Raw genomic sequence first — 12,007 nt, 5'->3', positions numbered from 1 at the left:
GGATAATCTTACGTTAATATTTACTATTAACAAATAAATTTGGTCCAAAAAATTAATCAATCAATCATTTGACCAAATCCGAATCCGAAGCCGAGCCGAGCTACGACGACGACGACGACGGCGCGATGCTTGCTTTCTTCTTAACTCTTTAAGAGCTACAAGAAAAGCAATTATATATATACCCACCAAAAATCTTTTTCTCTTCCAATATGGGACAATGTCTCATTGTCAAGAGGGGAAAACTTAAAATTTTACTCAAAAATTTCATTTTCCCTCCATTTCCCATTCACCCTCATTTTAAGACTATTTCATCTTAAAAACAAAAAAACCTCAACATTAATTGCTTCGATATAATGTGGGAGCTGCGGATTGTTGATACACTGAGTTGGAATACCATGAAAAGAAATGTAAGAACGGTGCTGGCAGCTAGAGAAGCTCAACCACAACATGATAGCGAGACGCAACAACAACAACAAAAAACCCAGTGTAGTCCCACAAATGAGCTCTGGGGAGGGTAGAGTATACGCAGACCTTACCCCTGCCTTTAAAAAGACAGAGAGACGGTTTCCGGAAGACCCTCGGCTCAAGAAGGAAAAAGGGAAGGGGATAGCTGGACGCAAGAAACTACAAATTCATCCGCAATCAATTATACGCTTATGCGCTATCTACTTGAGTTAAACAGATAGTCATCATAAACAAAAATATGACATACTCAAAATTTCCTCATGCATAATCGCAAAGGGTCCAACCAAGAAAACATCATCACTCCTAAATTCTTTGACTTGAAAGGTGAATAGAAGCTTTCTGTCACTGTGTGAACCTTGTCATGATAATCTCAAACCAAGTGGAGCCTAAATAATTTAAAGAAAAAGTACAAATTGGTCTTACTGGATGGAAAACTAACCCATGGTCACAAAATATACGATAGCTTTTTAAGCTCATAACCTGTCAAATCTATATAACATTGTGCATCAATCTTAAGATGTCAGTTCAACCAAATAGCTCTAGAAGGTCCTAGGAACCTCAAGGTCTCCTTTATTCGAAATAGAAAAGATAGCCTCTGAGCTGGTTAGCGCTTGCTTAGTAACCATGAACCTCCCAACCTGATGCATCACCAAATGTAGATTCTGTTACAAAATCATGACTTGTAAGCTCCCAAACCTTGTCGCAAAGATACAATCAAGGAATCTGTATAAGCACGTAAAGAAAATGTAAGCACTAGCCGTTAGTGCTTCCAAGTCATTTCATCTTTACAAGAAAAAGTCACCGGCCAATGAATCAGGTTGCAATATATCAAAAGTCATCTACAAATGCAACAAAGAAAGGGCACCCCTTCCTATGTCCCAGAACAAAAGCAAAAAAAGAAAAAATCTGTGTTATCTCATCTCCACATATAGGGAAGAAGGTTACACAAATCCCATCTCAAACAGTTTGATAGATGAAGGTTAAACCTCCAAGAGACTATATCTTAGTAGTAAGAATCTAATGCATGCAGGTTAATAGAAGTTATTCACAACAAGTAGATATCTACATGACTAATTATATGATGTAATTGTTACGAAAACCTTCAACAGTGTGTTCTTCAAAAGAAAAGATAAATATGACCATCTTTGACCAAATCAAATTAGATAGATATTGATGATCCAATAGTAAAGATCAGCTACACACTGAGTAAAACTAATGGAATGGGAAGTAGAATTTCCTTTGGTTCCAAAATATCAAACAACGGAAGATGCACAGTGAAGTGATTACCCACTTAAATTCTTCCACTTGGAACTCTGAGAATATTTCCCCCATTCACTTTTGTTCTGCCAGTCCCATTCAACTATTTCCCCCTAAAACTAATTAGAGAATCCCTAGGTAATGAAAGACTTTGCATTGCCTTCAAGATAAGCTTGAGGAACATGCAATAGAGCTTTAGACCAAAGGGGAGCACTGGCGCAATGATAAGAGTTGTTGCCATGTGAAAAAGAGGTCAAGGGTACAAGCTCCGGAAATAACACACTTGTAGAAATGCAAGTTAAAGGAAGCTTAAAATAACCCCAATGTGCTCCTGTCTTTCCCCAGATGCATTGCAGGAGTTTAGTGCACCAGACTGCACTTTTATTTAAAAAGAGCTTCAATCCACCCAAGCTTTGTAATCAGCCTTTTAGACTTTGAGAGAGACTACAGAAAATCCAACTGTCCTCCATCAGGCAGCATATCATGCCAAGGACGATCCACACTTCATGCATAACGTATTAAAAAGAAAAGAAGATTACAACTCTAGTAAACTCAACTTTCTCCCCCCCTGATAACAATAAATTTGTACCTAAAGCGAGGAATCATATCGTAAACAAAGATTCAGCATTAGTACAAACCAACTTATGCTTCCACACAGGTTTTTACCAGATTTTTAAACTAATTCATTAGATTCTAAAGATTGCTAAAAGTACAGGGAATCCACTCAGTGCGCTCACCCGCTCAGTATATTTTGCTCATGGGCCGATATTAAGATATTGAATAGACATGCTTCAAAATTGTTAATACAAAAAAAAATAAAAAAATAAAAAAATTGCATCAACTGACCAAATAGTGAGAAAACAGAATTATGTAGCATATGAAAGCAGGAAATACAACAATATCATACGTTCTGCAAAACAATTATCATGCGTTCCTATAATTGTAGGATAACCGAAAATCTTTGATTTCATAGTCTCTATATCACAGCAACACAAAACATTGAGAAATATTGTGCATCTATCCAGCTTGGCTCGTTCTCTATTATTAAGAATTGCATTCCACTGATTCAAATTCATTAGCAGCTTTTTAATTTAGAATGACATGAACAATTACCTCACTCCATAGTGACTTTAGCTCCAACCCCTTTCATCTTCTCCATGATTTTCTCAGCCTCCTCTTTTGTAACGCCTTTCTTCAACACAGTCGGAGCCTTTTCCACCAAATCCTTAGCCTCTTTGAGTCCCAGATCAGTAAAAGACCTTACTTCCTTAATAATCTTGATTTTTGCCCCGGCATCAAATCCCCCTTCAAGTTTCAATTCAAACACAGTCTTCTCCGCCTTCTCCTCTGCTTTCCCCGCAGCTGCCCCGCCCTTTCCTTTCATCCCTCCAGCACTAAATCCCATTCCGGGCATCATCATTGCCATTACAGGCATCTCTTCAATACCCATTTTCTTCCTCAAAACCTCACCTAAATCTGATACTTCCAGCAACGTTAGACCCGAAATCTCATCGACTATCGCTGATACTCTCTCTGGTGGGGCCGGCTTTGATTCCTGAGCTGACGTTGTGAAATTTGAACTATAGAAATGGGTTTTGGAGATATTTTGAATCTTGGACTGAGGGAGTCGTCTATAGAGAGAATGCACATTAGGTGTTTGATGAAATGTGGAAATGGTTCTGGAACGGCGAGATAGAGAATGAGAGAGAAATCGATTGAAGCACCTCATGATTACAGAGCCTTAATATTGCATAAGAGCTATTTAGAGAATTGTTTGGACTTTGTAAAGGTGCCGGAGACGGTGATTACGGCGGCGACCCAAATATGGGTTTAAGGGAAGTATGAAGGTTCGGGAGGGGAGGTTTTAGGCCTACTTAGCATACAGAGTATTAACTTGGCCCCCTTAAGTTATGGAAATGTTATTTATGCCTTAAAAGTTTGAGAGTTTCCAGATTATAAAATTTCTGTTGTTTTTCTTTTGTGTGATTGTCTATTTTCAATGCTGCTTAGAAATAAGAAAGACATGGAACTTAACACCCAATAAATAATACCATAAAGGACAATTTTCAGATGTTCTTGAAATTTTGTAGATAGATTATCAAACTTTTTATGTTTTTCTTTTTCATAGTTGTTTATTTCCAATGCTGCTTAACAATATTGAAATATTACACTATTTTGATCCAATAGTTTAATGAATCATTTCGTATTCAACCTATTGGGTCAAGTTAATAAACGAGTCATAATTATAACAATTTTAAATTTGGGCGGATTATTAAAAGATGGGTTGATTTTGCAATATCAAACACAAAAGCAAGATATCCAAAGATGGCAGTCCCCTCTCATCACGCTTACTCAAATTAATGAGCTAGTTTCTTAGTAGGCGTTTGGACATAAGAATTGTAAAATTCGAAAAAATGGCGAAAAAAAATTTCAATTGAAAATGATATTTGAAATTTAGAGTTGTGTTTGGACATAAATTTCAATTTGGGTTGTTTTTGAAGTTTTGTGAGTGATTTGAGTGAAAATTTTGAAAAATAACTTTTTGAATTTTTTTAAACTTTTCGAAAAATTTCCAAAATGCATGTTCAAGTGAAAATTGAAAATGTTATGAACAAACGCTGATTTCCAAAAAACAAAGTGAAATATTTTTGGAAAAAACTTCCATCAAATTTTATTTCCAAACGGGCTCTTAGTCTATGCAGGTTCTTTCTCGTTGTTTGAGTAGTTTATACTTTATGCAAAGTTTTCTAGTAATCAAGAGTTAGCTGGTAATTGAAGGCGTTTATGTTACGGCTGTTCTTCCTTATTATTGTTTCCTTTTATCCTCAGCCCTGTACCAAGTGATGTTTTTCCAACTGATTTAATATGAATATGTCTGTAGCTTCAGTTGGTTTGATTCACTTGGTCCAATGTTATAAGTATGATGGTGCTAGAAAATAAGAGATGTTACACACAATTTTAGCACACTTTTAATAAAGCAACTCAAAATACTCGAACAAAAGGGGGTCCGTGAGGGCGCACACAAGCAGTGAAATCCTCAAGGACGAAAAAACCAAAAAAAATGTTGGAAGAAGAACACAAATAGAAAAATACATAAAAGTTCAATGATAGAGGCACAATTATTGATATCTGCTGCTGCAATGAAGGTAATGTACTCTCTTAAGATCAGTTCATCTTCCTGCAATTCTTCCTGATCTCTCCCCTGGAACCTGTCAAAGGTGAGATGTTCCCCATCTTAACCATAGACTTGGCAAAGTGCTCGAAGAAAAGCCTATTGTTCTCTGCATATTGTTTCACCAAAGCTAATGATGCTTGACTCTTGGTAGCAAGAACTTGGTCTGAGTTCAGGAGGCCCTTTGAAGCCAACAAGTTCTTGAAGTAGCTGTTATCGAATTTTGTGGGAGAGACAAAGTCCAAGAAAAATAGGTTCTGATCACCTCCAGATTTTGGGCACCTATTGCGCAATTGGGCAGCATATGATTGATCCAGAGTTGAGTCTGGTTGACTGTTTCCTGACTGGTTGTAGAGCCTTTGTCTGAAGCTGGTACATCTCGAGTTTCCAATTGTGTGGCTCCCTGCATAACAAATTATTGGTATTAACTACTATATGGTTTCACGTGTAATTTCTTGTAAAATGGCAGTCCGGTGCACTAAGCTCCCGCTATGCGCGGGTTCTAAGGAAATGTCGGACTATAAGGGTCTACCGGACACAGCCTTACCCTGCATTTCTGCAAGAGGCTGTTTCCACGGCTCGAACCTCGTGACCTCCTGGTCACATGGCAACAACTTTACCGGTCGTACCAAGGCACTCCCCTTCTCAGATGTGATTACTAGTCTGGATAAAAAAAAATTAGCAAGCACAAAAAAAGAGAGTAACTTTTACCAGATAAAGCTACAAGGTCAACAAGATCAAGTCCTTGTCTCTTGAACTTTGAGAGAATGGTACTAAATGTGTTGTTTGGAGCAGGAATGTTGTTATTGGAGCCACTTAAACTGGCACTTCTGGAGTCTCTTCTTCCCAATGGAACCTCCCAGTTTGGTCCACCAGCCTGTACAAACAAAAAAAGTAAAGTTCATGTTTCTTTTAAAAAATTTTGCTAAAGAGGTACTCTGATCAACTCTATATTGGCTCTACTTACTAATACAGTAGAATCTCTTGCAGCAAGTGCCAATATATCAGCACAAGAAACAGTTTGAGGACATTCTTTCTCCAGTGCAGATTTAATCTCATCAAGGACTTCAAATCCGCGAGCTGAATTCCTGTTGGGGTTTGATCCTTTTTCTGTTACAATACCTCTGCTGCTATCCAGAAGCAAAGATGCATCACATCCCTACATGACATTGTGAAACAATCGCTTAGCATAAGTTTTTACATCTCTATTAGCATACACACACAGAGCTTCCTGATAAACTATACCGTCCAACTTCTCTGTAACAACACTTCACCATAATGGCCAAATTTCTTTGGAACCAATTTTCATGTTATGTTATACTAGTATATGGTCTCTAAACAGTATAGAGAGGTTTGACTTTAATTAAGAAGTTCAAAGCCGAAAAAGCCAAAAGAAAGAAGGCTTTATTTTGTATATACTCTCAGTGCAAAATTAGTACAGTAACTTTTAGCAAGTGTATTCTTGCATGCTAGTATGCTATTCAGAGTTATTCCAACATGTAAATTTCTGCCATGTAGAGTTGTCATGGCACAACATTTATGTACATGTACATTTAACAAGATTTAGACAACAGACTCAACCAAAGGATTCAAATGTTGTCATCAAAGGATTCACATGCATATGAGAAGTTCAGCATTGCCATATCTAGTAACATAAAGAATGTCACAGTAAATATGTTTTACCTTGACAAAACAGTCGTGGAAATGAAGCCTCAGCAACGAAGCAGCCATTCGGGCTTCTTTAGCAACAGCCTTGGCAACAATAGACTTGACAATTTCTTGTGCTTTTGGGCATGATCGGTAATAATATTGTGGGTATAGGTAATCATTGTTACTCTTAAAAGAGAAACAAATTGGTGCAAAAACAAGTAGAGATATGAAAATGAAGAAGCTCACGGACCAAGCCATCTTGAAATTAAGTTCTAAGCACACTTGGTGTAGAAAAGGCTTAATTTGAATATTGAAGAAGGCTAGTTAATTTGCTGTGATGGAATTGAGATGGAATCACTAGTATATATAGTGTTTTCAGTGAAAGAAAGCGTTATAAAGGATAATCAAATAAATGGAGTTGGTAGCTTTTTAGTTAGGATTACCACAATTCTTCATAATTTTAATTTGCCAAAGCGAAGAAAACTTTTGTTCTACAAGTAAATGATGATTGATCTGGCTCATGATAGACAAAAGACAATCACCAGCTACGTAATTTTTTTTCAACATTAACTCATTTATTATGCAAGACAGGAGGTTGATTACGACTCTTTATCTTATTACTTGTTGACTTAGTTATTTTCGTACCTTGGTGAAGTTGATAAAGTCCACTTCTAAAGAACAAATCAAAAGGAAATTGGAATGAAAAGAATCTAGGCTTCTTAAACAAATAATTCTTGGGAGACAATTGTCAAAGTTCATCTATTTGTTAATCGATTAGACAATAATATGCATAGCTCGGCCTATAGTCTTCCCCTAACCAAAATCAGACTTAATTAATTGTAGTTATCGTGCTAAATGGTAAAATCTTTGGTGAACGTGATAAAAATTAAGCATGAGAGAATGACTTGATCTGGTCAGCCCCACACGCCTTGATTGCCCAAGAGTCAAGCCATGAAATATTAAAAAAAGGTAACAAAAGAGTTGATATAAGCCGCAACTGCTTTGTTGACAATAGAGGACATCTAACATTATTTACTCCATGTCCTATTACACAAGCCTTTCTTGTTCTTTATACATAAAACAACAGCTCTATACAAGTAAGTAAAATAAGGTTTATGTGACCAGGAGATCACGAGTTTAAGCTGTGGAAACAACATCTTGCAGAAATGCAGGGTAAAACTGCGTACAATTGACCCTTGTGGTCCGGCCCTTCCCCGGACTCCGCGCATAGCGTGAGCTTAGTGCACCGGACTGCCCTTTTAAGGTTTATGATTTACGTAATTAATTGGAATAACACTTAAGCTAAGAAATATTCAACTCCTGCGCTAAATTTTATTATTGCAATCCACTGATTGAGTTATGTAAACCTATAAATGAAAGTTGGAAACTTTTAGTCAAACAAGACAAAATTTAGTTATTCCTTTCCAGTGTACCTTGAGCTATGCTAATGCACAGTTTCTTCTCAATTAATAGAAATGGCAATCCGCGTTTACTGCTCTCATGCATTACAGAAGCTACAAATGGATAAGCGAATATTAGGTAATTGAATGTGATATTGGTCCAATGAATGACAAAAAATATTCAGGTAAAAAGGGTTAGGAGAACTGCTCTTCTACATTTTCAAACATGAACAGAATAATAATCTTTATGCTTCATTTATAGAAAAAAATGTATTTTTTAAACTAAGAATGAGAACAATGTGGGTTTAAGATAGTGGCGGAGACCAGACTTTCAGGAAGGGGTTCAATAACTATTATATATATATATATATACACGTAAAAAGGGAATTTTGACCTTGTATATACAATGTGATTTTCCGGGAGAAGGGTGTTTGGATGTATCCCCTTTTGCTCCCATAGCTCCCCGCGGTTGAAGATGATTGGCTATATATCTCAATTATATCATCTTTAATGAACCGTCTTATGTCCGCTGACATACCTGCATGAGAGCAGCTCAAGTAAACGTGAATTATTCTAAGCTTTGGAAAGCCCAAACTTGCTCCTAGAGTCTCCTTTCTTACGTCTGTAGATCCGCGAATGGCGTTAATCCCTTAAAATTTTTAGACTTCTGATCGAACATAAGATAGGCAGATTACATCTACGTGCAATCCTAGCTCCAACTGTGAACAATCAAATGGCCTTTTGAAATAATAGCGGCCAAGTGTCAATTCCAAGATAGTTGAGCTCCGTTATATGAATCTTTAATGTTTGTTGTCGCTCCATTGAGATCCAGACTCAATTCAATTTTCAATAATTAATTAATTTCTTTAATATTACTGTGTACGGTCAAAATCGATTCTCAGTCATAAAGACCGGTCGAGACAATGACATTTCAATCGAAGGGTATCCACATGACAAGCTCGGACGAATTCTGAAGCAGAGACGTCGAGTTTCGAGCTATAAGACCAATCAACGGCAAAACTTGATATCATTATCGAGCCCGTGTTCGAATCGGACTACGGGGCAACACCGATCGACACAGGCCCCGAATATCGATGCCCCAAGGCAGAACCGAGCTCGAACCAAGACTGGGGGTTCGATCTAACACCGAGCTCGAGCCAGTGCCAAGCTCGCAGACAAGAGTCGTTACAACCGCACCGAAGGAGAGAATCTTGGCGAGAATCAAGGAAGAGACAAACCATCATGGGTCATCCACTATATGTATTATTTTATTATGTTGTTATAGATAAAGCAGTGACCCTCTACTATAAAAAGGGAGATAGACTGCAATAGACACAGGTCTTCCAGGATATATTAAGATTTCATTGTGCTTGTTTTTCTAATTCATTTCAGTCTTCCCGTCCATCATTCCCATTTTATAGCAAAAATACCTGTATTGTCATTTTGTATCAAAGGAATTTGCATACACTTAGAACCATATCTAAATTTAACGTTATCCGATTTTTCGGGTAAACAGTTTGGCGCCCACCGTGGGGCTAAGGGTAACAGTGATTGTTTGATATAAATCTTCAGTACACTCCAGCTTACAACTTCAAATCAACAATGGCTCTACCTATCGACCTCGAAGCCGGCCTTCAAGATGAAACCAACAACTTGGCGCCCGGGGCCGGAAGGCTACCTGACGACGACAACGAGGCTCGAATCGACGAACCCGAAATTCGAGCCGAAGTACCATTGGATATCAATTCACAAATAGCTCTAGAAGCGAATCAGCATTCTAAACCGGAAAGAAGCGTTCAGGGCGGTGCTCGACCCATAGCCCAAGACACCTACAACACGGGAGAAATCGGGGTCAGCTTGCGTATGATTTTCAAAATATTACAAGCCCAACAAGCAGCGATAGCTCAGTTGCAGAACCGAACTCATATGCAAAGCGGACCGAACTCCAATCCGCTTCTTCGAGAAATCACCCCCAGAACGGAGCCCGCCGTAGTGAAATCAAACGAGCAGGAATCGGGGACCACTCTTGAAATTGCTAAATTACTCGAGGAACTCACAAAACGAGTCGAAACAAACGACAAAAAAGTGGAAATGTATAACGCTAGGGTCGATCAAATCCCGGGGGCTCCGCCAATGATAAAAGGGCTCGATTCAAAAGAATTCATACAAAAGCCTTTTCCCTCGAGCGCGGCCCCAAAACCAATCCCCAAAAAATTTTGTATGCCCGAAATTCCCAAATATAACGGTACGACCGATCCTAACGAACACGTCACCTCCTACACATGTGCCATCAAAGGCAACGATTTGGAGGATGATGAGATCGAATCCGTATTGTTGAAAAAGTTCGGAGAGACCCTCGCAAAGGGAGCAATGATATGGTATCACAACTTACCACCAAATTCCATTGATTCGTTTGCCATGTTAGCAGATTCATTCGTGAAAGCACATGCTGGTACCATAAAGGTTGCAACAAGGAAATCAGACCTCTTCAAAGTAAAACAATGGGGTAACGAAATGCTGAGGGAATTCGTATCCTGATTTCAAATGGAACGTATGGACTTGCCACCGGTCACAGACGATTGGGCCGTACAAGCTTTCACCCAAGGACTGAACGGGCTAAGTTCGACAGCATCACGTCAGCTAAAACAAAATTTGATCGAGTACCCAGCAATAACTTGGGCAGATGTACACAACCGGTACCAATCAAAAATCAGAGTCGAAGATGATCAATTGGGAGTTCCGTATGGGCCTGTACGTCAAAACCACACAACCACTAAAAATCAGAGGGAAATCAACAGAGAACAAAGGTCGAAAAGAGATTGATACCAACCGTACGACACAGATCGGATGAACAACGGTTCAGCACGTGATACGGTTCATAACAACCGAAGGACTGATCGGGGGCAAAATTCTTGCGGACTTATGAGCAAGAGCGGCTTTGATAAATATGCCGATCCTATAGAAGTCCCTTGATTATCGGAGTATAACTTCAACATTGATACATCCGCCATCGTGTCGGCCATCGGACGCATCAAAGACACCAGATGGCCTCGGCCCATGCAGACCGATCCTGCCCAAAGGAATCCCAATCAAATGTGCGAATATCATGGCACCCATGGCCACAGAACGGAAGATTGCAGGCAACTAAGAGAGGAAGTGGCCCGCTTATTTAACAAAGGACACCTTCGGGAATTTCTGAGTGATAGGGCGAAGAACCATTTTAGGAATAAGGAATTCGACAAGCAAAATGAGCCAGAAGAACCGCAACACGTCATTCACATGATCATCGGCGGCATCGATGCCCCTCAGGGATCGATGCTTAAACGCACTAAAATATCGATTGTGAGGGAAAAGCAATCTCGAACTCAAGATTATACACCCATATGGACTTTGTCTTTCAGTGATGAAGATACAGAGGGAATCATCCAACCCCATAACGATGCACTGGTAATATCCGTACGCATGAATAAAACTAAGATTAAGCGTGTGTTAATTGATCCAAGTAGCTCGTCCAATATCATCAGATCGAGGGTCGTAGAACAGCTCGGCCTACAAGATCAGGTCGTACCTACAACTCTGGTTCTAAACGGATTCAATATGGCATGTGAAACCACCAAAGGCGAGATTACCCTACCGATAAACATGGCTGGATCATCCAGGAAACAAAGTTTCACGTGATCAAAGATGATATGAGATATAACGCCCTTTTCGGAAGGCCTGGATCCACAGCATAAGAGCCGTACCCTCGACCCTATACCAGGTCCTTAAATTCCCAACATCGAGAGGTGTCAAAATAGTGTACGGAGAACAACCGGCCGCAAAGGAAATATTCTCTGTCGAAGAAGCAAAATCAACATCCTCGTCTTCGCCGATAAAAGGATCAGGTTCAGAAGGAGACACAATCGGAGAGCAGAGCGCCAAATAGCAATCACAGACATCGGCTTCGACCCAGCCAGGTAAGCAAAACATCGAAGAAGACGATGATGATCGATGGATCCCTCGATCCTTCGTAACCCCCGATGATTTCGATGCCACCAAATCAACAATTGAGGAACTGGAGCAA

General features: G+C 39.2%; 2 protein-coding genes across 4 annotated transcripts; both read right to left on the bottom strand.

Annotated features, from left to right (window-relative positions):
• Window positions 1–686: 686 nt before the first annotated feature.
• LOC107761323 (uncharacterized) lies at window positions 687–3,750 on the bottom strand. 3 transcript variants are annotated; one of them, XM_016579553.2, is made up of 2 exons: window positions 2,836–3,750; window positions 687–1,188 (listed from the first exon to the last, which is right to left on the bottom strand). In XM_016579553.2, exon 1 carries the CDS (start codon window positions 3,449–3,451, stop codon window positions 2,837–2,839), a length of 615 nt encoding a protein of 204 aa, XP_016435039.1. In that variant the 5' UTR covers window positions 3,452–3,750; the 3' UTR covers window positions 687–1,188; window position 2,836. The 3 variants fall into 3 exon arrangements, with proteins under 3 accessions (XP_016435039.1, XP_016435045.1, XP_016435052.1); XM_016579559.2 differs by having other exon boundaries at window positions 687–1,127; XM_016579566.2 differs by having other exon boundaries at window positions 687–1,103.
• Window positions 3,751–4,668: 918 nt separating this feature from the next.
• Window positions 4,669–7,002, bottom strand: LOC107761316 (peroxidase 72-like). Its single transcript, XM_016579542.2, has 4 exons — window positions 6,578–7,002; window positions 5,862–6,053; window positions 5,606–5,771; window positions 4,669–5,297 (listed from the first exon to the last, which is right to left on the bottom strand). The coding sequence occupies exons 1-4, from the start codon at window positions 6,800–6,802 to the stop codon at window positions 4,888–4,890; spliced, it is 993 nt and encodes a 330-aa protein (XP_016435028.2). The 5' UTR covers window positions 6,803–7,002; the 3' UTR covers window positions 4,669–4,887.
• Window positions 7,003–12,007: the final 5,005 nt, after the last annotated feature.

Source organism: Nicotiana tabacum, chromosome 17 (genome assembly GCF_000715075.1).
Source record: "Nicotiana tabacum cultivar K326 chromosome 17, ASM71507v2, whole genome shotgun sequence".
In the NCBI taxonomy this organism is placed as follows: Eukaryota; Viridiplantae; Streptophyta; class Magnoliopsida; order Solanales; family Solanaceae; genus Nicotiana; species Nicotiana tabacum.
The sequence above is the reverse complement of the archived record's forward strand: the minus strand, read 5'-3'. Positions and strand labels throughout refer to the sequence as shown.

Excerpts from the sequence above, each read along its gene's own strand:
- LOC107761316 (XM_016579542.2), bottom strand. The coding sequence starts at position 6,802 with ATGGCTTGGTCCGTGAGCTTCTTCATTTTCATATCTCTACTTGTTTTT. Across the intron at positions 5,772-5,861 it reads CAAGAGATTCTACTGTATTA|GCTGGTGGACCAAACTGGGA; the intron begins GTAAGTAGAGCC and ends TTGTTTGTACAG. Across the intron at positions 5,298-5,605 it reads TGACCTTGTAGCTTTATCTG|GGAGCCACACAATTGGAAAC; the intron begins GTAAAAGTTACT and ends TTTGTTATGCAG.
- LOC107761323 (XM_016579553.2), bottom strand. The coding sequence starts at position 3,451 with ATGAGGTGCTTCAATCGATTTCTCTCTCATTCTCTATCTCGCCGTTCC.